The sequence below is a fragment of the Ceratosolen solmsi genome, unplaced genomic scaffold, assembly GCF_000503995.2.
Source record: "Ceratosolen solmsi marchali unplaced genomic scaffold, CerSol_1.0 scaffold10, whole genome shotgun sequence".
Lineage (NCBI taxonomy): Eukaryota > Metazoa > Arthropoda > Insecta > Hymenoptera > Agaonidae > Ceratosolen > Ceratosolen solmsi.
The window spans coordinates 2,719,428-2,744,710 of NW_011948412.1; the positions used below are offsets into that span (position 1 = coordinate 2,719,428).

General features: G+C 24.5%; 2 protein-coding genes across 5 annotated transcripts; both read left to right on the plus strand.

Annotated features, from left to right (window-relative positions):
- The first annotated feature begins 930 nt into the window (after window positions 1-930).
- On the plus strand, window positions 931-12,897 carry row (relative of woc). Of its 4 annotated transcripts, XM_011505893.1 has the most exons (19): window positions 931-1,315; window positions 2,137-2,348; window positions 6,645-6,791; window positions 6,867-6,955; window positions 7,028-7,094; window positions 7,213-7,348; window positions 7,526-7,662; window positions 7,867-7,935; window positions 8,003-8,063; window positions 8,164-8,301; window positions 8,375-8,545; window positions 8,682-9,160; window positions 9,651-10,101; window positions 10,232-10,635; window positions 10,782-11,010; window positions 11,207-11,563; window positions 11,670-11,880; window positions 12,061-12,251; window positions 12,443-12,897. In XM_011505893.1, the coding sequence occupies exons 3-19, from the start codon at window positions 6,651-6,653 to the stop codon at window positions 12,559-12,561; spliced, it is 3,450 nt and encodes a 1,149-aa protein (XP_011504195.1). In that variant the 5' UTR covers window positions 931-1,315; window positions 2,137-2,348; window positions 6,645-6,650; the 3' UTR covers window positions 12,562-12,897. The 4 variants fall into 4 exon arrangements, with proteins under 4 accessions (XP_011504195.1, XP_011504187.1, XP_011504181.1 ...); XM_011505885.1 differs by lacking the exon at window positions 931-1,315 and having other exon boundaries at window positions 2,007-2,348; XM_011505879.1 differs by lacking the exons at window positions 931-1,315; window positions 2,137-2,348 and adding an exon at window positions 4,762-4,876.
- Window positions 12,898-18,534: 5,637 nt separating this feature from the next.
- Lfg (Glutamate NMDA receptor-associated protein 1 lifeguard) lies at window positions 18,535-21,607 on the plus strand. Its single transcript, XM_011505906.1, has 5 exons — window positions 18,535-18,621; window positions 18,823-18,993; window positions 19,299-19,446; window positions 19,553-19,823; window positions 21,112-21,607. Exons 1-5 carry the CDS (start codon window positions 18,570-18,572, stop codon window positions 21,472-21,474), a joined length of 1,005 nt encoding a protein of 334 aa, XP_011504208.1. The 5' UTR covers window positions 18,535-18,569; the 3' UTR covers window positions 21,475-21,607.
- The last annotated feature ends 3,676 nt before the right edge of the window (window positions 21,608-25,283 follow it).

Consider the following 25,283-nt stretch of genomic DNA (forward strand, 5'->3'; position numbering starts at 1 on the left):
AATATGTAAGATTTCTTTCTAATTTTAGCCGTAATCAACAATTATGACCATTTGAGAACAAGTAATTTTTTAATCTATTAAAAAAATTATTATTTCCAAAATGGCATAATTAATTCAATTTTTTTTTAAACAAAAATGTAATATAGCAGTAGGAATTATTTTTATAAATTAGTAAAAATTTATTTATTTCAGATATTTTCTTACTTTACATCTTTGAATTATATCAATCAATAAAATATCAATATTGATTTTTATAATAATTCTAGATTAAAATTCATAAATACATAATATTGCAAATTTATATGTACATATTTAAAATAAAGAAAATTTACTCTCGAAAATCTAATTGTATAATCATCAGAATATTTTGTTAATAACAAATATAAAATTTATATTCATAACAAATTTTAAAAAATATGATTTTATGCAAAATATATCTGATGATCCGGCTTGTTTTACCAAATCCTGTTCGAAGGACCAAAATTGTTCATATAGACGACTCAGAGACCACGAGATGTTATGTGGTAGAGATGCACGGGCAAGTGGAAGGGATAGCGTATTAAATTCAATATTAACACATCTGTTTGCTATGCTGTTTATTTCGTTAATTTCCAAATACAGGAATGATTCTTGTTGCTGATAACAATCGATGAACTATTGGTTCTGGACAGATCACACTTAGCTTTAGCATGCGCTTTAGCCAGAGGCAGGAAGTTGTATATTTTTTGCTTCTCTTGGCGTAGTGCACTGATGCTATTCCCTGGGAAGTGAGAGGTTGTAAAGCTCTTAATACTTCTTCGAATAGAGCCGCGTGATGTTTCTGCGATTACTTCGTGCGCTGGTGGGGCACGTGCTGTTTCGATGTTTTTGCAAGATGAGCGCTGAATGGCACGAAGATTGGCTTACCGATGCATGCTTCGTGAGCGTGGGACCCGAGCTGGAGGGAGGTAATATCGGTAAGCTGAGCGCTGAAGTTGCGAACATTGGCTTGCCGACGGGTGCTTTGCGCGTGTGGAGCACTAGCGAGATTCTCCTTGGTATAACAAGCAAAAGAATTAGTTAAGATAATTTTGCGTGTACCTTTGAAGCGGCCTTAATCCTTTAAGTATGCTCGGTGATCTGGCTCCTGCAGAAACCTTGATTTTGAGATGATGGCTATGACGCCTTAAGTAGATGAGACTACAAACGAAGCCTAATCTCGGACGCAGTTGAGGGACTTTATCACTTCCTTTTTCAATGAGGACATCAACTGGTACTTGTCTTCGGACTCCGATGAGGGAACTTTTTCACTTCCTTTTTCATTAAGGACTTCAACGTGAGTGTTTAAATCTTATGGTTGTCCCTCTTAAATACAGTTCATTGACCATGGTGTCCACTTGGAATCTCTTCCCTTTTTTGTGTCCAATCGGAGAGCTTGCGACTTATAGAGCGAAGGCAGCGCCTCTCGTGGTATCATCTTCAATCACGAAGCTCAGTCTTCTCTTGGTCTTCCCGTCAAGAAGAGCTCTCGATCTCATTGCTCTCGACGGGCCTCTGACGGTCGCACGACGGTTGTGACCACAGGGGGGGAGTACATACCGTTAAATTTTAGATTTTTGGTTAGAGCGATTCTTTCCAGCTGCTTAATAGGTTGGATTTTCCCGAGTCTAACGACTTGTTTTGCCAGATGTTTTATGGGCAGGACTTTTCAGTCTAACGAGTACTTAATGATGTTTTACCAGATGTTTTATGGCATTGGAAAAGATTCTTGCAATCTTGAACAGATTTATATGTATGTATGTCAAAACAAATATAGTTGTTCAGATTTAAAAAAGGAAAATATTTAATATTTTATAAAATATAAGATAATTATTTCATTTACAAAACGGATTTAATAACTAAATTATTTATAAAAATCTCTACAATTGGACAAAACTTATGAACAAAAAAATCTGATTTACCATGAACAACTTTCAAAATATTGTTTTTATCAAATAAGCCTCGGCCGATAACTTGAATAAATAATATTCTTGGCCAGAAGTGGGCACCACGATCACCAACAACATTCACGGACAGTTTGTTCAGATCCAAAATGTGCCGGATTTGCGGTTAGTTTTGTTATCGTCGCGCGCCTTATTTCTACGTAATTTATTCTAGCTTCCTGGCCCGCGAGTCCTCGGGGTCGTCGTCAACAGACCGTAGCGAAGAGTCGCGGGCGTAAAATATATTTTTTCAATCCAAATTACGCATCTATACATACATAATTGTATTCTTAACTTCACTACTGTTGCTGCTGGAGGCGTTTAAGAAAACGCAACATCGGACACATACACCGGCTAACAAGACAAAATACGGAACCATCCAAATTCGTAAGTTGTTGATATTGTAACACCACTTTAGTAATAAAATGATGAATCTTCTAAATTCGTGATATCTATATTGTTTTGTTATTTTTAAACCAATATTAGTGGAAAAAGTGGAATTAATCAATTGAATTTAATATATATATATATTTTCATTATTAATTAAATAAACAAAAAATTTTTCTTTCTTAATTAAACATATATTTCTTGTAACATATTAGAAATTATGCATATTTTACTTGTCTCTTTTAATTTGTTACATTACATTTTTGTTATTATATATAATTAACTTTCAAAAGGTCATCTATTAGTTTTGTAAAATATGATAAAAAAAACTTGATCCATTTTAAATTAAACGTTTTATAGAGATTTTTATTTCACAATTTCAAAATTATTGATTTGGTCATACAAATAATTAATATGTATTTATAATTGCTTAAATAGTAATTTTAAATTAATTCTAACTTTTTTTTAATACAACGTAATAAATTATTTCCTCTTTAATATTTATAATAGTAGATATTAATGAGATAAAATTAAATTTTTATATGAAATCATGTATTTATGTGTGGGAGGGGGGTATATATAGATTAAACCTATATAATATAACTTAAATCAATTAAATCATAATTTATCATGTATTAAAGTATTGAATGCTTTAATTAAGTACTCTATAAATTTATATTTGAAATTCTTACTTCTCAATTATATATAAACTATTAGGCTTTATACAATAAAATAGTTGTAATATAATAATATAATAATTGCAATAATTAAAAAATATTTAATTTTAATGATATAAATAATATAATATAAAAAATTGCTTAAACTAAATATTCAGTATTTTCTATTAAGAATAAGAAATAATTTAAAGGTTAAACACATTATAATTTAGTATTTATATATAAGTATTTTTTATCATTCATATATTTAATATTTCATATTTAATAAATTTAGATTACAATCTTTTATACGTGTTAATCATATTTTTTTATATAATATTGCACAATGTGTTTCATATTACAAATTCAGTATTTTTATTATAGATTTATTTTAAATAAATAAAATTTATAATATCAGGAGAATAAATACATAAAGCAATACAAGTAAAAATATATTTGTAGAAAATAATAAAATTGTTCTATAAATTACTAAATTTATATATACTTTAAAATAGAAACTTAACAAGATACAAATAATTTTAATGCATAAATTGCTTATGTATTTAAATTCATTCATTTGTTTGATAATAAATTATAAATTATAAATGAAAATTGGCAACTTTTAAATCACAAAGATATTTAATAAAATAGTTCATATTCATTTTTATTTCCCGCTTTGCACGTGTAAAAAAGGAATTATTTAATATTGGTACACCTGGTTCCGATTGTACAAATAAATACCGAATGTACCGTTCCTATTTAATAACAAAACGAATTATGGTCTCTTGTGTTCATCGAGTTATTAATATTTTAAAATAATGTATTAAAAGATATACATAATACTTTGTTGCATGAAACTAAAATATTTTAAAGTGCTTAAAATGTTACAAACAGCTTTTGGTCAATTTAATATGCAAAAACAAGCAATTTATAAGTTGTACAAGCATTTTCGAGAGCACAATTTGGTTCAAAATGTTAGAATTGGAAGATCACAAAAACGAATCACAATGATTCGCAATAGAAATAAAAAAGAAATTAAAAAAAAGGATTAAGAAAATATTTTCTAATCATTGGATAATACAAGTGTAAAGAGGTTGATATTTTAATTAACTCACTAGAATGGTATTTTAATTTATGTTCTAACTATGTTCAAAGAAAAAGTTATTTTAAAAGAGTTAAATATTCCTAAACAAATATATTATACAAATATTACATAGAATTTTACAGAGTATTACATAGAATATTACATAGGTAAACAATAATTAATGTAAAAAAGCTTAAATTCAATTAAAAAGTCGGCAAATTTTGTTATTTAATTTATTTAAAATTACTATTTTTTTAATTCCTTCAAATAATATATTCCATGGATTCAATAAGAAGTTGTTTATTATTTTTTTGATATTTTTATAATTAAGGTTTATGGGACAGTTTATGAAAGTAATCTTATAATATATTGGCTTATAGATTAATATGTACTCAAAGTTACTTTAGTGGAATATAATAACTAAAATTATTAAATATGGTTTTTCAATGTAGAAAATTGAAGATTAAAAAAATATAATTTTATAAAGGTTAAAAATTTAAAGGTTATTAAAAAAATTAAAAGATCAGAAAATATATTTTATAATTATTTTAAAATGTAGAAATAATATTGGAATAAATATTTTATTTATTGGATAACATTAAAAAAAAATAGATTTGTATATATACGAAGAGAAAAAGAGAAATTTATTATTGAAATTTTTAACATACAAATTAAGGAAAGAATATGAAGATGCATGAAAGCTGTGAAGGTGACTGCTGATAGCGAGATTGTCTTTCATCACTATTCTTTGCATAGTAACTGTGGTATCATTAATTGGAGTACTCATGGTAAATATCAGATTTATAACTAAGAGACAAATTTTGTAAAATTTGTATCATAGAATAATTATATGAATTTATTTAATGTAATGAATATAATGCTAATACTAATACTACTACTACTAATAATAATACTCATGAAATAAAAGTAAATTAAGTAATGAAGACATGAAATACTAATATATTTTTTCTGTACACCTGTGTATGTGCATGAGTGTGTAAATGAACATCAGTTATATTTTATAATTTACTTAAAAAAAAAAATCAAGAAAATTTCATTTGCTATCAAAATATAAAGTATATATAATTAGTATATATAATTATATATTAATAATAATCAATATAATAATAATGTAATATAAACATATTGTAAAAATGTCATTAAAATTAATCAATTAGAAATACAGAAAAACTTTTAATAAATTTAAAAAATATATATATTTTTGAAAGCTCGAATTTTACCTCATTTCTTGTTATGATTATCATTATATATAATTTATTTTATTGCAATATTTTTGATATATTATCCAAACTTTTTCAAATATTTCGTTTCAATTTATAATTCAAACACTTAAATATATTAATTTATAATAAATTAGTTTATCCCGGAGTACATTAGAGTAAATGAATAAGCTCTTAGAAATAAATCTATATATATAAATTTTAAATTGGAGATTCTTTTCATAAAAATCAGAATAAACAGAAATTAGCTGTGATTAAAGATTCTATTTAAAATAATGATACATCTGTAGAATAAAAATTGTTTATAAAAATTCTCCCCTATCTCATAATTTTTCGTAAAAAGATAGATTACTGTTTTTAAACGTGAATGTAGCAACTTTTATTATGAGCACTTGGATTGAACAGAAACTGTAATTTTGAAGGATAAAAGAGAAAAATCTAAGTGGTACTGAATAACCATTAAATTGAATTTAGAGATGTCGGAAGCCTTGAGTATATTCAAAGAACTTATTCGTGAAACATTGACTGAAAAATTAAAGATGCAAAAGTTCATTACGCGGCATTGGATATCACATTTGTTCACCATATACCAAAAATATATTCGGATGAACATTTTCAAAACTTTAATAGAACGATTTAAATACAATAAATTTTTGGCACTGATTAACCATTGCCGATGACATTTAAATCCACTATTATATTTCCCAAACAAAAGTACAATCAAAATTATGGTATATGAATGAAGACGTTCTAAAGATGAAGACGATTTCATTGGCTGGAAAGGTAATAGTAACCGTTTTTTAGGATATTTAAGGCGTTTTAATAATCAATTAGCATAAAAAATATATAAGAATAACAGAGTACTGTACATTATTACATAATAAATTAATTTCAGAAATTTTAAAAATAGCCCCATTTAAAGTGAAAAAAATTCGGTTTCTTCAAGATAATATATAAAATTTATAAATTATAACTCAAAATTATTAATTCATTATACTTACAGTATTTAGCCCTCAGTGACTAATTGTTTTTTACAAAAATTTTCATCAAAGAAAATAATGTTATTCCTATACACTTTGTAAAAAATACTATTTTATTGAAGAAAAATTATAGCGTCAGTGAGAAAATACATACATGAAAAAATAAAGTTTAAATTTGTAAAAATTATACACAAAAACTTATCTATTTTATTTTTACTTAAAAAATAAAAATTTAGTATTTAGAATAAAAGTCCTTACGAAATGAAACCAAAAAAAATTATAAATGTTGAAAATGATGTTTTTTTTTTACATAAAATTGATTTATAAATTTACAGATAGCAATGACTAAAAGCAAACTAGTCATTCGTTCTGTCACAAACGTAAAACCAATAGGAATGACATTAAAAATGGAATGTGTAGATGAACCATTGAGCTCGTATCAAAAGGCAGCTAGAGCTAAACTTAAAAATGAATGTGACACGGTAAATTTGAATATTTTAATTTAAATAATACTTCTTAATTATATTCATTTTCAAATAAAATTATTATGTTTGTAGGTTTCTAAAATGTTGGAATCACTGATAAAAGACCATGGAGGAACACTAATATGTCAAGCTGGTGTTGTTAGTGGATATCAATACCAATTGTAAGTATTGGCGGTTACTTGAAGTATTAATGCGGATACTTTAAATAAAATACTTTATTTTTATTTACACAGGCCTACTAGTGCTCCAACAGCTGCAGCAGCAGTTAAACCCAATACTCAAACTCAAGTAATTGGAGTTGTAAGTTTATTTTAAAATAAATAAGTTCTTTATTAAGAGAAAACAAATTCTTTTATTTATTTCAGTATTTTTTTCAAATTAATTAAATGAATATCTTCTTATAAAACTAAATTTTTAGAATCAAAGTGGTAATACCAATAACCAAACAATCAAACTAAATATGCTAAATAGCACATCAACACCTCAAGGAAACATTCAACTTGTAATGGATCCAAGAATTGGTGTTATTCTTGGCACTGTTGCACCACAACAAGGTGTGTATTTTAAAAATTATATTCTACTATCTTCATATTAAATTTAAACACAATGAAATGACTGTAAATCTTATAAATAAATATAGTATTTCATTTACATATAAATAAAAAATAATATTAATGAAAAATAACATTCGATTATAAAATTCATAGTTTTAATAATGTTTTCATTTTTAGGTGTAGTTGCTTCACCTGTATCTATTATGACAAATATAACTAATACAACTTCAACAACAATGAGTACTATGACGACATCTTCACCAATTGTTGCACCCGTTACTTCAGTATCTCAACAACCACCAATAGAGAATTCAGTAATTACGTTATATTTATTATATAATTTTTTTATTAACATTCAAATTGAAAGCTATCTACTATATTAAATTGTATTTATAAATTTCACTATATTATAAAGTAATCAATAAAATATATTTCGAAACAATGTATATCAATTATATTTATTTTATGATGCTATTTATAAATGAAAGTATTCATTTACTAATTCTGTGGAATTTCAGTATAAACATACAAGGCCCAGTCGCAAAACAAAACTTCTCCAATTACAACCACCGGATATTATAGAAGAAGTATAAACACATTCTTTAAGTTTTGATAATTTTACTACTTTTCAATTGCAATATAATTATTTTTCAGCCTCCAAATATAATAAATCGAACTTCAAAGCCAACTACGGCAACACATGTTGTTACACCAAGTATGTAAAATATTTCATTTCATCACAAATTCGTAAATATAATGTTTATTTATTTTAGATATTTTAAAGAAATTTATTCTAAGCTTTTATATTTTGCCAGCTTCAACCACTCCACAAGGTGTTACAAATCTTAGAATAAAAACTTTGCCAAAGCAACAAGCGGCACAAGTCCATGTAAAGCCTAGACCATCAGAGCAAAATAGTATAGGGGGGATTGCAATTGGTAACAGAGTAGCAGGTGAACAATAATAATTTTTTGTTAATTATTATTCTAATAAAAATTTAACTAATATTATATAATATTGGTTCAGCTGGTGAAATAATTGATGAATCCAAAAAAAATCTACCTGATGGAAGAGAAGTTACATTTAATAAAATGAATGGTGGACGAACTTATCCATCATTGGTTGTTGTTGCTAGACCAAATCTCAAAACTAAAAATGTTACCTCACAAAGTACTCAAAAAGAAAGAGCAGATTTAGGTTTGCATGATCATAATTTTGAATTTTATTTAAAAAACATAACTTGTAATAACAAATGTAACAAATTGTACTATCATTTTGTAGTCATTTATAATTAAATATGACAAATTTTCATTTTACTACATTTTTACTACAGATATAAAAGTAAAAGGAGTTCTAATGTATTCAGCTACTAAATTCACTGAATGGTTAATCCAACAAGGATTGGTCCGAGCTGAACAATATTGTGAAAAACATCCTACACAAAAATTAAAGCTTGGCATGTACAGTGATGCAGGTACCTTCCCTTGTTCGGGTGGCTATGTTTGGATCTCTTTATGTTGCACCGATCGCTTTGTATCGGTCTTCTCAAGCTCAATATTCCAAGGCGCACCGCATTCACCTACAGTATTACTTAAACTTATTTACCACTGGTCCTGTCAAACAAACGTACAAAATGTTATTTCTTGGGTGAAAGTAACCAACTACTATGTTAAGACTTTTTATGCAACTTTAAGAAGTGTTTGTACAGCTGCGGTTTGGGAAAAATGTAAGAAAATGGGTGGCAAAAATTCAATGATACAAGTTGGAGTTATTAGTTTAGGCACTACTTCCCAAGACGGCAATTTACGACAGGTAAAAGGTTAATTAAATTTTAATTAAAAATTCATCTAATTAAGAATATAGCCATTTATTATTTTAGTCTAAAATTTAGCATAAATTATTCTTTGTATCTATGATATTCATCTAATCAATTCTTATAAGTAAATTTTTCATGTTCAATTTATTCTAAATTTTTTTTAATTCCTACTTTTATAACTGGTTAAAACATTTAATTTATGTGCCTATTAAAATGTTTTTATAGTTTATATAGTAAAATATATTTATAGTTTTTAGCTTATTAAATTTAAACTTATTATATTAATACTTGTGAAACGTAATTTTTTTATATTCATAAATCAATTATTACATGAATATTAAAGTATTTTAAAGTTTAAAACATATATTTTGATATTTAAAGTAAATATATATCTATACGATTTTTTAAAGTATATTATTATTAAATGTGATCGTATTATTTGTTAATATCATTAAAGTTCAATAGTAATAAATTATTTAATTATAGGTAAAAGTAGAAGTTTTAGGTATTCTTGATCCAGAAACCTTGGAATTAAGATTGCGAGCATGTGAACCTGTTCAAGATGGTGATAGATCTTATAAAAGAAGATTTAATAACATATTGAACCCACTGTCAGAGTGGGTACACAAAGATTCCAAAATCCTGACAGACTTTACTGTCGATAAAGGCACATTATATGAAATGGGATTCGTTAACGTTACACAATCCGCATTTAGCGATCAGAATCCTAGAAATTTAACTAGCAACTATCATATTATGGAATATTTGAGAAAAATTGTTCCTCGTATGTTCCAGAATACTTTAAGCTTGTTAAGTAGACCAATGATACAACAATTTCTGGATGAATTAGTTTGGAGGGAAATGTTTGGAACTACTGCTTTAAGAGCATTTGAAAATATCGTAACTCATATTGCTGAACAAACTAAAGTTATTTCCGGTATGTTCTGCAAAAAAATTTGAATGAGCTAATTTATTTTATTGATTTTAAATTGTTATAGATTATGACATTAATGTTATATATTTTGTAAATTATGAATGTCTGAAGTATTGAATTTTACTGGGTACAGAACATTATTTCTTGGAACGGTTATCAAAGATTGCTGGGAATCCATTTACAAATTGGTCATACCTTAGCAGTAATGCTTCTTCAACTGCAATATCAGGTCTTAACACTGTCCCACCACCACTCGCTCCAATGGTGACAATACCTAAAGAACCAGCCATTCAGTCTGGCATCGATGTCCAAGCGATGGACTTACCACATTCAAGACCAGGCCCTAAACGAGGTCGGAAACGACCTTATTCGACCATGAGTCCTGAACCGACGGAAAGGACTGCAACACCTGAGCCCAAAATACTAAGAGAGAGTAAGCTTGATCAAGTGCCACTTCAGGAATTCTATTATGCTACAATGCAACCAGAAAAGCCGAATATTGCTAGCAAAGAAAATAAAATCGTCTTTAATTTTAAGGTTATTATTTTTAATTTTGTCTTATGTAAAAATAGAAAATTGTTTTATTATAATTTCCATACTGGAATTTATTATTGTATACTTGGAAAACTTCTTATTTGTATTACAAAATTTAAAACGTAATCAATTAATTATTGTATAAATAGTGTTTCATATGTACTACAATAATGCACTCTAATACTGAAATTATGGAGCATATGGTCAGTCACGTTCCTCCTTTAGTACCTGGACAATCTGATTCACCTGTTTGTCGCTATTGCTGCACCGCCTTTTCTTCAAAACATCAAATGAATGTGCATGTAACTGAAGCTCATAGTAATTTTGGAAATTCCGATGGTGATATGTTGATTTGTGCTATTTGTGAACAAAAATTTGGTACATACTTTTTGAATTACCTTTAGTTCAATGTTCTTTTATACAAAAATTATACAAAAGTTATATAATATTTATGAAACTATTTTTAAAAGATAAAGTAAATTTTTAAAACTTATATTTTTTAAATGTTTAATTCAGAACCATTTAACATATTAAACCTATTGTTTTTGTTTACACGTAATGTCTTTTACTATAGGAACAAGTGGTCTTCTGATTAATCATCTATCGTTGATGCACTATCCTTCAGAAATGCCATACAAATGCGAAAGCTGTGGCTACCGTACATCTAGCCACAAAGATGTCATTGACCACTATTACAAAAATCATGAAAAAAGCGACAGCCTTCAGTGTCCATATTGTCTTAAAGTTATACAGTTTATAAATGCCGGGCAAACAAACTCATCCAGCATTCATGCTTACTTAATGCATATGCAGCGACATATTGTACGCAGAGAAGAAAAGTTAAACAAATGTTTACGATGTTGCCTCTGGTTTAATCAAATGAGCTCACTCAAGGCTCATGTAGACCTTCATAGTCAGTCCATTGGAACAAGTAAGTTTAAATTCATATTTTACTTTAGCAGTTTCTTATTTCCTTATGATCTTTCATGAAATTCTGCAAAATTTGTAAAATAAAACACCACATATTAATTTTTCAGGAGTTATTCCATATACTCCAAATGAAAATACGATAACCGTGACAAAATCACGAAATACGGTAAAACGTTACATTTTTGATGATTACGCACACGAAATAACACCGACCGAAAGAGTGAAGAGGTGGTCAAGCGGTCCTATCAAACTACACGCTCCTTCAGGTAGCAGTTGTCAAGAGTGTGAAGAAGATTTAGATATGCGAGACCATTATCCGTGCGTATTTGATAAATTTAAATATTTTATTAAAATATGAATTATTTTATATTTATTTTCTAAATTGTTTAATATATATTTCATATATTTTGTACAAGGCAAATTTATTTAAAGTATTATTTTATAAAAGAACGAGTAAAGTATTTACGGTTCCAATTTTTTAAATTATTATTTATTCAGTGGTGAACTTAAGTGTCAACGATGTCGTTATGTTACCTGTTGTTGGCGTGCGTTTAAGGAGCACCAACGACAAATCCATAACGAAAGACCAATGACAAGTGTTATAGTACCTTCTCCACTTATTAATATACCTTTGGATAATGAAATGCAGTGCACATGCGGATTCTCGACGTTTGACGGAAATCAATTAGGTAATTAATAATAAATAATGTATTATTATTATAATATATAATAAATATAATAGATAAAATAGAATAATAAAATAAGTTACAGCAATAATTTTCAAAACAAATTTTATTTCTAATTTATAATTAATATATATATTGGATTAATTTTTCTAAGATAATAATTTAATAAGATCAAAATAAAACGTATGTTTCAGCTACTCATTTAGTGAAATGTAAAAAGCGTACGGCATTTCCAACCGAAGAAACGAAGCCAGGAATGTTAGATAGTTTGGGTCTTGTTCCTAAACCTACGTTTGAGGTTAATGAACATTAGTTTGATTACATTTCATTTTTCTATTTTTATTTATTCAATTAACTGTTTTTCAATTTTAATTTCCATTTCTTTTAGGATGAAAAAGATAGATCTGCTCAACACTCGAAATCAATTTCTATTCCAAAGACATCACGATTCTCCGACATAGTTAATAAAGGAAAGTATGACAAATCGTCAAGGAATAAATAATATCAAAAGAAAGAAAAAATCGTTTTTTAAATATGACTAGAAACATAAAGCTGTAACTTTTCAAGTAGAAGTTAATCTGAAATTTTAGGAATGTTATGGAAATATACAAAAAAATATTAAACTTGGAAAAGTTTAAATCTTAAGTGTTTGTATTTATAATTGCGAATAAAAAATAGTGTTATAGAAATTTTTTATATAATATTAGCAAGATAGAAAAGTGTAATTTATTTCATTCCATATTTACCTGCAATGATTAAAAGTCAATTAAATTGTAGACTATAAGTTAAAATCTAAAATCAAACATAGAGGTTCTAACTACATTAAATAAATATATTCACATATTTATGTAATGTACTAAAATATTTTATTAAAAACCATAGTAATTATATAAATATTTTTAAAAAATAATATTTATACCTACAAAACTAAAGTAAAATAAAAATTCTAAAAAAATATAAGAATTTTATAATTGTAAATATTTAAATTTGCACACAATACTTCAATTATGTTTGGATCAACTGAAATGAAACGTGCAAAAAAGTATAGATTTGTAATAATAAATTTTCAATAATTTCATAAATGTTGGTAGTATTTTACATGTAATATATTTAGTTAATTCGCTATAAATTAAATTATATAAATATTTTTATTTACGGAAAATGTTATTGAGATTTTTTACAATATATTGACAATATATAAGAAATTTTTATTTAATGAAATTCCTGCAATTGACAATATTTAAAATCTTATCTCTCTTTTCTCTTCAGTTTTCTTTCTTAAAAAGATAAAATATGCATGTTATATGAGAACGGTTGAACAGTATAGGTTTATTATCATCTGTAGAACTTATCTAAATTATGCCTAAGAATTCAGACACAACATGTATATATATATATATATATATATTTAATTAATGAGAATGCATGCTTGGAATTTTATAAAGATTCAACATACTATATATAGATTTTCGAAAAAAAATCATAGTAATAAATCGCAATAAGATCAAATTCATAATTAAAAACATATTTTTACATTGTAATTAATAGTTGTCATAATATGTGCTAAAATTTGATTTTCTTGTAACCCATAGTTTTACATTTCATGTTTGTTATAAATGTTTATATTCTTATCAACTTTAAAATCATATATTAAATTGTTTTGTAAATAAAAAGAAATAATTGAAATTGAATATTGTACATCAATAAATAATAAATACAGTAATAAATAACAATTAATTTTCTTTTTTCGTCTAAAACTCATAGTTAAATCGCAATATATCACTTTAATTCGGTCGTTTATCTGTAGCATTTACTTATTAAGGTAAATTATTTTCTCAATATTTCTTGTAAAATTTATAATATAACCAATTGGTAGCCAATTCGAACTGCCAATAATTAAAATATGTTATACTATACTGTATTATAAAAGTATGAGGTATGAGTTGCAATTAAATAATTTATACTAATTTCATTAGCTACAAATTATTGAATTTTTATTTTCTACAAATTAAAAAAAAACAATTTTTAAGAAATTTAACCATAATAAAAAGAATCCCCTGATAACATTTACATTTACTTTTCTGTTACATTTTAATTAGAATAGTAATTATTAAAATAATACTGAAATGATAAATTAAATACTATATGAAAAAGAATCTTTACTGTAATCCTATCTCATCTTATTTGTCATTGATAAAGTACGTTACTTTTCAATTTATGCAAATTTTACTTAAAATCATAAAATTAATGACTATTAAAAATTAAAAATGAATATCCCTTGAATTGTAAGCATGTGTTTAGTTTTTCATTATAACTGGCATAATAATTTTCACTTAAATTTTAGTAAAATGAAAATTAAACTTCAAAAGTAACCTTCGATATCACGCCATTCACACTACAATAAAACAAAGATCTCAAATTATTGAAATCAATAGTTTATGCGCGCCTGATTGTTTTCCATACCACCAATGAGGTTTCTTGAAATATCACTTTTGATTGGTTACAATATATTGAGATACGGACAACGCAATGAGAATTTTGTGCGCACAATCGCTTCACATCGGATTTCTAAGCCAACTGCGATAGTTATTCATATTTCGTCCATTCGGTTAGTCATCAATTCTCAAACATTCAATAATAGACATCTTACGCCGCTAAATAGCATTTTTCTTTGTAAGTTTACGTGTATTCTGTTTCTATTTACGATCACAGGACGTGTGTGCAAGAGTCATATATACCCAAACTTATATTTGCAGTACAAGGTAAAATCTGATAAATTCGTGAATGTGGTCGATTAATGTCAAAATGTATTTCATACTCATGTATTCACGTACACATGAGTACTTTGGCTTAATGTTTACGGATATTTATATTGATTGTCACTATTTCCAGAAAGTACACGATGACGTACCATCGTTCTCTGCTATTTCATACCAATCCTGTTACATTATTCTGTTAAAATATGTAATTGTACTTAGTGTAACGAATCATAAATCATAATTTCCTGTAATAGCTGTTTCCAATTATTCGTGTATGTAATTCTAAGTACAGTTACTATATGCATATATATTAAGTATGCATTGCGATAACATTAGTGAATACCATTTTCTAATCACAAAATTTCACATGCTTTGAATATAATATTTCATTTATCCGATTTGAGTAATACATTTTCATTTACTTCGATAAATTTTATTCAATTTTATTCAATTCAAGAAAAATATGGAACGCGCATATGTATACTGATCATGCGTGCATTGAAGTTTGTTAAATAAGTATTATTATTAACTTAATGTGAAATGGTTAGAATATAATCTTATGTTCGAAAACTTTATGTTAATAGTTTAAAATAAATCTTTAGCAAAAGTTAGTTAGATATTATACGACCTTTTTCATTGTTTATAATTATTTTAGATATTTTAAAAATTATTTCTAATATTTAAAAACAAAATTGATTAATAAAATTCTAATTTTTATCGTGTATTTTTAATTAAATTTTATTGATAATAAATAATAAATTAAACTTGAATACAAATAATAAATTATATATAAGCACCATACAAGTAAACTAATGATTCAGTTATATCTTAGGCTGAAATCTAAAGCAATTGTCCTTAATCTATAATTAAAAATACTCATATCGCCATCTTTTGAGTATAGTAAAAAAATTTTCAGCTCGTTTGATTATCAGCTAATGGCTAAGTAATATTTACAGTATTTAAATAAGACATTTTTACCATGTGAATTAACTTAAAATAGTATAAAAATATTATTTTTCATTTGTAAATAAGTATCGAAAAGTTTTTCTATATTGACCACAAAGAAGCTAATTTTTATAAAACTTATTTATAAATTAAATCTTTTGCCAGTTCATAATGTATTGCTCTATTGTAATGTACATAGTTGGGCTTTAAATTATATACAATCAAAACAATTATTATTAAAATATATACAGAAGCACATTATAATTCCTCTTATGCATGATTTGCTATCTTGTAGACATACAGAAATGATCAACACGAAAAATGAATTAAACGAATAAAGCCTTTAACTATCAAATAATAATGTCAAAATATATTTACTTGGCTTATTTTATTTATATAAATGTGTTAATAAATTAATAAATATAAAAACATTAAATTTATAATAAATCTATTATCTTTAATTGATTGTTGATGAAAAATCAAAATTTGTATTTAATTCATATTATAAGAATAGAAAAATGAACTCTGCTATTTATTAGTAAATAATACGTTCATTCAAATAAAAATTCAGTTATAAAAGTTAAAATTTATTGAATTAACTCATTTTTAAAATATTGCAATTTATATTAAATAAAATAATTATTAACTTTAATAATCTTGAAATTGTTTTATTCTTAACAATAATGAAGCTCCAAGTATTTTACCCTATAATAATTTAATTAAATATAAAATTTATAAAATTGATTACTATTATATTTATAATAGCTTCATTAAAGAAAATTATAAATACTCGGTCAGATTTTTTTTTTATTTCGTAAAGTTACAATTGCTTATATAATGGCTATTATTTTTTGGTTTCTTCTATAGTATTTAAATATTTTCATATGTAAAAACCTAAAACTTTTTTAAATTATAATAATTCTGTTAAATATTTATAAATCTATTTATTTTTACTTATTTCCTATACAAATAAATACTGAAAAATGTAAATATTAGTTTAAAAACTATATAGCAATAATATATTTATTCAATTAAGCAATTGTACAGTAAAATTTGTAAAATAATTAAACAACTAAGTTAGTTACTGAAAGAATAATTAAATTTTATAATTTTCCAATAATAACATTTTTTAATTTAAAAATGCAAGTATCATAATCATTACTATGTTTATATTTGTATAAACCTTTTAACTGTATTTTTAAAGATAGCCTTTATATATTTTATAAATTGCGTTTTAAATATTTCTTAGTTATAATTATTCTGTTTGCTTGTAGGTAATTGAATTTTAAATTTATGTGCTAATTTTAATTATAAAAATTATATATTCATTGAATGAGTGGGTGCACACCAAATATATAATATACGTACGTACGCGCACACATACTACTACACATTTCATGAAATTTGCGGACTGTGTAATATGAGTTGAATTAATACAATAATTAGTTTTATTGTCACATTATATTCGAAAAGGTCATGGACTTGTTATTTAGAGCATTGGTGATTGATCGATCATTATTGCCAACAGTGGCCAGATTTTTATGGAGCCTTAAACCATAAGAACTCCCTACAACTAACTATAATCATCGCAGAGGAGGTAGATCTTCATATGGAATTTTATAACTCGGTGACCGAACATTTTCTCAGTATGTTCGTTCAATTTTAAATATACGTACATTAAAAATTGATTGGAAATTATTTTTTCATAATTTTTATTATTATCTTATTTTCAAATATATAAAATTTTAATAATTTAAACATAAAATATTCATAAACAAGTTATCTGCAAACGAGTATTCCTAATTACGGCATTTCATTTAATGTTATTAAATTAATAAATTTGATCATGCGTTATATTCGTAACAATACTAGAACGTTCAACCATTGCACAAACATTAAATCATCTAACGAAAATATTACTTTTTGCTAAATTTAATTTCAGGTCTCAGCATGATTTGTTACTGTTAATTATATTAATTTAAACTATATATTAAATTTTGCCATTACATTTCTTAAGAAAGAATATATATACATATACATATATATTCGTTTATAATATCGTACATTATAATATAATACATTTACAAATTGTTAACATTTTAATTAAATTCTAATAAATATTAACATTTTTATTTTAATATCAAAAAATAGCAAATATACAAATTTTATTTTTTCATTTTTTTTATTAAAGCATGGCAAATAATTAATTATTTATATTTATATAAAATTATAAATAAGATTACGTATAAAACAAATACATTCACTTTATGTGTATGTTGTTGTACATTATTAAAATATATAATTTAGAAGAAATATTAATTTTAATTATTTATTTTATATTATATTTAACATCTATTGTATGTAAATAAAGTTATATATTAAGATAGAAACGGACATATTTTCGATAAATTTATTTCTAAAGTACATATTTATTTACGAAATTTCAATTGCTGAAAAGTCGTGTTTTAATTATCTATTCAATTTTGTTATTTTTGTCCCATTTATTTGAATACGACAAATTTGTATTTAAAAATTATTTTACTGTATTATTTTTAAATACAAATGAGCGTGCTTATACTTCTATGCTAATTGTAAGTTTTTTTTTCAGCTGAAAAAGATGTCAACCTGGCAGAACATTCCTGGTGGCGGTTACTACCCTGGTCCAGAAGGTTTTCAACTTAAATATTTCTTTGTTATCCATGCAATCAAAAAGATAGTCAGATTTAATACTTAATGTGATTTCTATATATTGTTATACTGTATGCACAGATTACTTTTCTCTGAAATATTAATTAGAATATTTGATAAACAATTACATATTTTGTTACTATAGTGTTTGAACAATTTATATAAAATTTTTTCATTTACAGGATATCCAGGGAATCCACCACCACAGACAGGCTATCCAGGTTATCCAGGAAATCCCCCACCTCAAGGAGGTTATCCAGGAAATCCACCACATCAAGGTTATCCTGGTTATCCAGGAAATCCGCCACATCAAGGAACCTATCCTGGTTATCCAGGAAATCCTGCACCACCAGGTATTTTAACTGTATATGTAGTAATTTTGTAACTGTTTATTATTTTTAAACAAACCCATATTAAAGATTCTTTTGTTATAAATTAATTTCATTTCATTTCATTTAATTTAAATTAACGTTTTTGGAGGTACATTTTTTAACAAGTCCATGTACAGTACATTATTCTGGATATATTAATAGTATAAAATAGATAAAAATATTATTTATTAAAGAAATTATTGTTATAGATAATTATTAATGAAACGGTATTATTTATATATATAATTATGTAATTTATATTTTATTTAATATGTTATAATTTGCAGGATTTGTGGCACCTCCTGCTTCTCTTCCATATGGCCATGTACCATCACAACCAGGCACATATGGTTCAAGTTATACCGAAGATCCTATGCAGGATGAAATTAAAAGATTTCAATTTGATGATGCAGTAATACGACAAGTATTTATTAGGTTAGCAAAACTATCTCATCGTTTCGTGTATCATTGTCAATCTTTAATGCTAATTATTTTAAATATTCGTAAGAAATATTAATTTAATTAATATATATTTTTCCAGAAAAGTCTATTCTCTTCTGATGCTGCAATTGTTAATTACTTTTGCAATAATTGCTCTTTTTTCATTTAATGAAAAAGCAAAATTGTTTGCCAATAAAAATCCATCACTTATGTATGTTTGTTTAATTGTGACATTTGTAATGATTATCTGTATGGCATGCTGTACAAATGTACGCCGCAAAGTACCAACGAACTATATTTTCCTTTTCATCTTTACCTTTGCTGAGGGAACCCTTTTAGCATTTGTTGCCAGCATGCACAAAGAGCAGCATGTAAGTAAAAAATGTTTCATATATCTTTTCACATAAACAAATATCTTGTTTAAACAATTTTTTTGTATATAGAATCAATTAAATTTTATTTTAAGATATAAGAATGGTTGTGAACGATAAAAGGAAAATTAATTAAACGATACAATACACCTAATAAATTATTTGATAATTCTTTTAACTTTATAGCAAAGTAGATTTCAAAAATTTCATTTCATTTGATAAGATTTGCCATTGATCATACCGTGGATCGATATCACAATTTTTCAGAGAATTTATTATTTATTTCCTTTTTCGAAAGTTTTGAATAAATATATTTTACAAAAATTAAATTTTAATGAAACCTCTGATCCTCTGCAAAATTCATCGTTACTACTACTATCAGTACTCTTGCTGACTATTTTCTTTAGTTACTTTACACTTTAAATTCTTTCTTTGCAGAGGAAATTTTCTTCTGCAGTATCTTCTATTCTTTTGCAACAGTGGATAACTTAAAAATATTTTGCTCAAGTTCAACGTCTTATCTTTCTCTAAGTTATCTATATTGAGTTTGCACCGTTTTTCTTTTTATAATAAAACTTAGACCTTATAAATATAATCTCATTTTTATCCCTTTCAACACGCTACGTTGCTTCTTACCAATTTCCCACCTTGCATATCATGCCTTATTGCCTACACTTCTTACAATGCATCTTGTTGCATTATTTATTATATAGCACAGATTACTGTTGAATCCTTAACCTAATTTTTTATACTGTTAATGATTAGTCAGTTGCAAACAGCAATAAAACTATAAATTACATCGTTTTAATTCACTTACTCACAAAGGATTATAACTCGTTTCATTTCACCCAATCATACAATTCAATGAACTATGGAATTTTCAAATTATAATAATATATTTAATTATTTACTACAAGTGAGTTTTTAATTTCTAATATAATAATTGTTATAAACGATAGAAGAATTATAATATAAGTTAGGTGAACTGTATAAAAGTAGCTTTCAAATTTCCTGTATTCTTCCACATTAACATCATTTATAACACAAAATTTCAATACCGAAATATTTATATTAAACGTGATAATTTAAATCATATTGATCATGGTTCACACCAGATTTCCTCTGTTTAAATACCAATAAGAATATAGTATATATTTAAATAATTTAATCAAATATTATTTTATAAAATAATAGAATAATATAATATTAATATATATTATATATTTTTATTTATATTAAGATATAATAAATATAAATTTAAAATCTTCAAATTATTTTCTGATTTCAGGTTTTAATGGCAGTTGGAATTACTATTGTAATTTGTTTTGCTCTTACCTTATTTGCATTTCAAACAAAATTCGATTTTACTAGCTTTGGACCGTATTTGTTTATTGCTGCTATAATATTCATGATTTTTGGTTTTTTGACAATCTTTTTTCATGGGCAAATAATGACCATAGTCTATAGTTCTATAGGTGCTCTTTTGTTTTCATTTTATTTAGTATATGATACGCAACTTATGATAGGAAACAAACACAAGTACTCGTTATCTCCCGAAGAGTATGTCTTTGCTACACTCAATATATATTTAGATATAGTCAACATTTTCATCTATATTTTGAATCTCATCGGTGCTTCCTCCCGTGATTAAAAATTTATACACATTAAATATTACGAAGAAAAAATCGTGATTGAAGAGGATAAAAGAAATAAATTGATACGATAAATCTTCAATCTTGTACCAAATTTCTTGCAAATTTTCGTTACTTTTACTATTAGGATAATATATAAACCCTAATTTTGAAACATTCTCGTTTGTTATTCAAAAGTAATTTATTATCATTAATTCTTAATTATTATTAATAATAATTTCTAATGAACTAAAACATTTGTTTTTAATTTTTTTATTTAATTATTTATTTTGTTATTTTTAATCGACTTTTTATTACCTTATAAAAAATGACCTTTTTAAAAATGTTAGATTTCCTGATATTTTGAACTTGTTTCTGTCAAGATTATAAAAAATATATTTAGAAAATGCAAAACTATATTTTTATATTTAACTGTAGAATTTATTTTATAAACAAATTTAACATTTAAATTTTTATTAGGAATTTTAATTAATTAATGTCTATGATAGTAAAAATACAAAATAATCTGATATTTATCAATTTTTTATAAAGTGGACTATTCAAAGAAAAATAAATATTAATTAAATATTAATCAATCTGTTGTAAATTGATTTAAAAATAATACATTCAAATACAAATAGTAATAGAATTTTTATACAGCAGTCTATACAAATATAAAACAAATTATTATTAATTTAGTTAGACATATTAAATATTGGATTAATTAATAAATATAAATAAAAGAAACATCCAAATATTATGAATGTAAATTACATGATTTAAAATTGAACTAATATAATCTATAAATAATTTTGTAATAAAATAGAGAAATATTTACGTAAAAACTAAAACAAATTTATGAAAAAGTAAACTATAATTAATTATTTTGATTTGTTATAGCAAAAATAGACTTAACTTGAGCATTAATGCTTTATATTAAAATCTAAACGGTTGTATAATATTCAATACGGTGTTATATGCGCGCGCGCACGCATGCATACTTGCGGATATGTAACTAACACCATTAGTATAATTCGTAAAAGTTAGTGTTCCTATATGTATTATTAAATTTTCTTAGTCATTTCATTTATAATTGATTCTATACTTGCATTATAAATGAACGTTTGTAACTATTTGAAAATATTTTGAACCTGCTATTTTAATCACTAATTTATTTTTCATTGTAAAATTAATTATTTCTGCTTTTATATATTTGATTTACCAATTCTTAGGAAATTATAGTTACTGATAAAAGTAGAATTAGACATTATATAGAGCACCTATTATCTTTTATATTTAGGTATAAGTTTTATATTTCATAACAATTTGAAATTTTGTCATGTATTTTAATTAAACTCGTGAATTATAACAATGTTTTTGTTATACGAAATATTCAATGTAAAAAACTACACATATATATGTTAGATAATAAATAATTTATAATGCAATTAAAACTATTATATATTAGCTCATGAAATAATTAATTTAGTTATTATTATTTGATAATAGTATTGTATTAAGATCGAAAATATATATTTACATGATCATATGTATGAAATATGTTATATAGTAAAAAATGAAAAAATGTAAAATATTACATCTGTACAGCTTCACAAAATATATTTAATTTCTGATTTAAGCTTACATTTTCATTTTTAAATTAATATTAAAACTCTATTAAGTCATTTTAAAACGAAAGTATTGTTAGATTAAAAACTTTACAAAAACTCTCCCAAAACAAAATCATCCATTTAAATAAAACTTATAGTTTTTTTTTTATAAAATCTAAATATTAAGAATAAAGAAAGTTATTATTTAATAAAAATTTTTATTATTTTATTATAATAAAATGATACCAGTATACAATAGTACATTGTTACAAAATTGAAATATTTAAAATTGATCATTTAATAGTGCATGCACTTTAGATATTAAAAGAAACTTTTATTCATATTTTAATTTTATTAAATTCATTTACATTTTCATGATCATCAATTTCTTTTTTTTCTGCATTTAATATATCAACATTCAATTCAGATATTATTTAAAAGTTTAGTTAAACTGTAAAATTATATTATAATATAATATTCTATTAAGTGATGTAATAAAATGATGATGTAATAACATTATAATAATAAATACATTTAATTTTAGTTGTGAAAAAGTTGATAACTTTTTAACTTTTGATACAAAATTATCATTATTAGTTTTTCAAAATCATCTGTATATTATAAAAAAATTGTTTTATCTTTGATACTACATATTGCATCATTTGTATTTTTAATAAATTTGAATAAATCATAATTTCAAAAGTTTTATTTACATCCAATGACTATATGCATATATGCATATTACTTTTAAAACTATTTTTTACCTTTCTATTACAAGTATATTTATGTTCACATATACCGATCAACTTATAACTTATAAAAATAAATAATATATAGATTGATTAACATGATGAATGTAATGGAAGTTTACATAAACTTTAAATGTAAATTGAAAAAAATATATTTAAATAAAAATAACAAAATTTATATACATAACATTTAATTTGTTAATAATAAATAAAATTATAAATTTCTCAAAATTTTACTTTATTATACACATTGAAAAACAGGCGTGAGCGGAAGCTCAATTTTTAAAAAAATATTAGATCATCATTATTTCATTATGATCATCATTATGATCTTCAAATTTTGAAGAACGGTACTTTAACAGTTGCAGTATAAATCGGCAAGTGTTAATACAAAATAGCAATGACTGTTAATATTATGAAGTTTGCTTCACCTTTACATACGATTGCGTTGTCACCATCAAAGATTTTTATTGTTTTAATTAAAAATTGTACTGTGTAAAAATATATGAACATTTTACAAATAAATAAGTTAATAAATAAATTACACATTTACACATTAACATGTTGAATTGGCGGAAGGTTTGACGTAGAAATTGATGTGTAAATGAAAAATATCACTGTTAATTATCAATAATAGAAAGGTCCTTAATAAATAAAAGAAATTTTTAATCAATTATTAATAAAATTATTCTTGATGCACCTGATTATACTTTCTTTGTATATAACTAATACATATCGTTTAAATAACGTTCGTATAATAATTCAGATCATTTTGCCTCTTCGATCCTTTATATAAATTAATTTTGTAGATTATTTCAAATTATTATACAAATTAAAAATTTTATTTAAAAAACGTTATAAAAATAATATGATAGTATAAAATTTGTTAATATGGTTTTAAAAAAATATGTATTTTAAATCTATTTAAGTAAATATTTTCATTATGTTTATTGCTTCCAATAATTATTTCACAGTGTAGTCATAAAAGAAAATATGTAACGAAGATTTTATTTAAAAGATAAATCATTTAATTTTTAAAAATTCATGAAGGAAATTACAATTTAATCGAATTTTTTATATGACAATTGTCATTTAAGATTTGTTAAACATAATTATATAATTGATATACAATCACATGCAATCAAATGTTATTCTTTAAAATTTTACAAGACAAAACAAGAGACTAACATTATCTGATATGACAATTATATAAAAGTATATATAAATATATTTTAACTAATTAATTTGCATTTGCTTAAAAGATGAGTTATAATAATGTACAATAAGCAATTACATCATATAATTACATATTTATTAAAGCTAACAATCACATAAGATTATAATTTAACCTCCAGAAAATCGTATTCACTTTTTAATTTGAATAATAAAATAAAATTAATGGTATTGTATCTTTTATAAAAAAAAATGTTTTATTCTACTGTAAAATTCTTAACATAAATTTAAAATAAT

Coding starts and splice junctions, on each gene's coding strand:
- Lfg (XM_011505906.1), top strand. CDS start 18,570: ATGTCAACCTGGCAGAACATTCCTGGTGGCGGTTACTACCCTGGTCCA. Junction 18,622..18,822: donor TTACTACCCTGGTCCAGAAG/GTTTTCAACTTA, acceptor TTTCATTTACAG/GATATCCAGGGAATCCACCA. Junction 19,824..21,111: donor GCATGCACAAAGAGCAGCAT/GTAAGTAAAAAA, acceptor TTCTGATTTCAG/GTTTTAATGGCAGTTGGAAT.
- row (XM_011505870.1), top strand. CDS start 6,065: ATGAATGAAGACGTTCTAAAGATGAAGACGATTTCATTGGCTGGAAAG. Junction 7,936..8,002: donor CACCGGATATTATAGAAGAA/GTATAAACACAT, acceptor ATTATTTTTCAG/CCTCCAAATATAATAAATCG. Junction 9,161..9,650: donor AAGACGGCAATTTACGACAG/GTAAAAGGTTAA, acceptor ATTTAATTATAG/GTAAAAGTAGAAGTTTTAGG.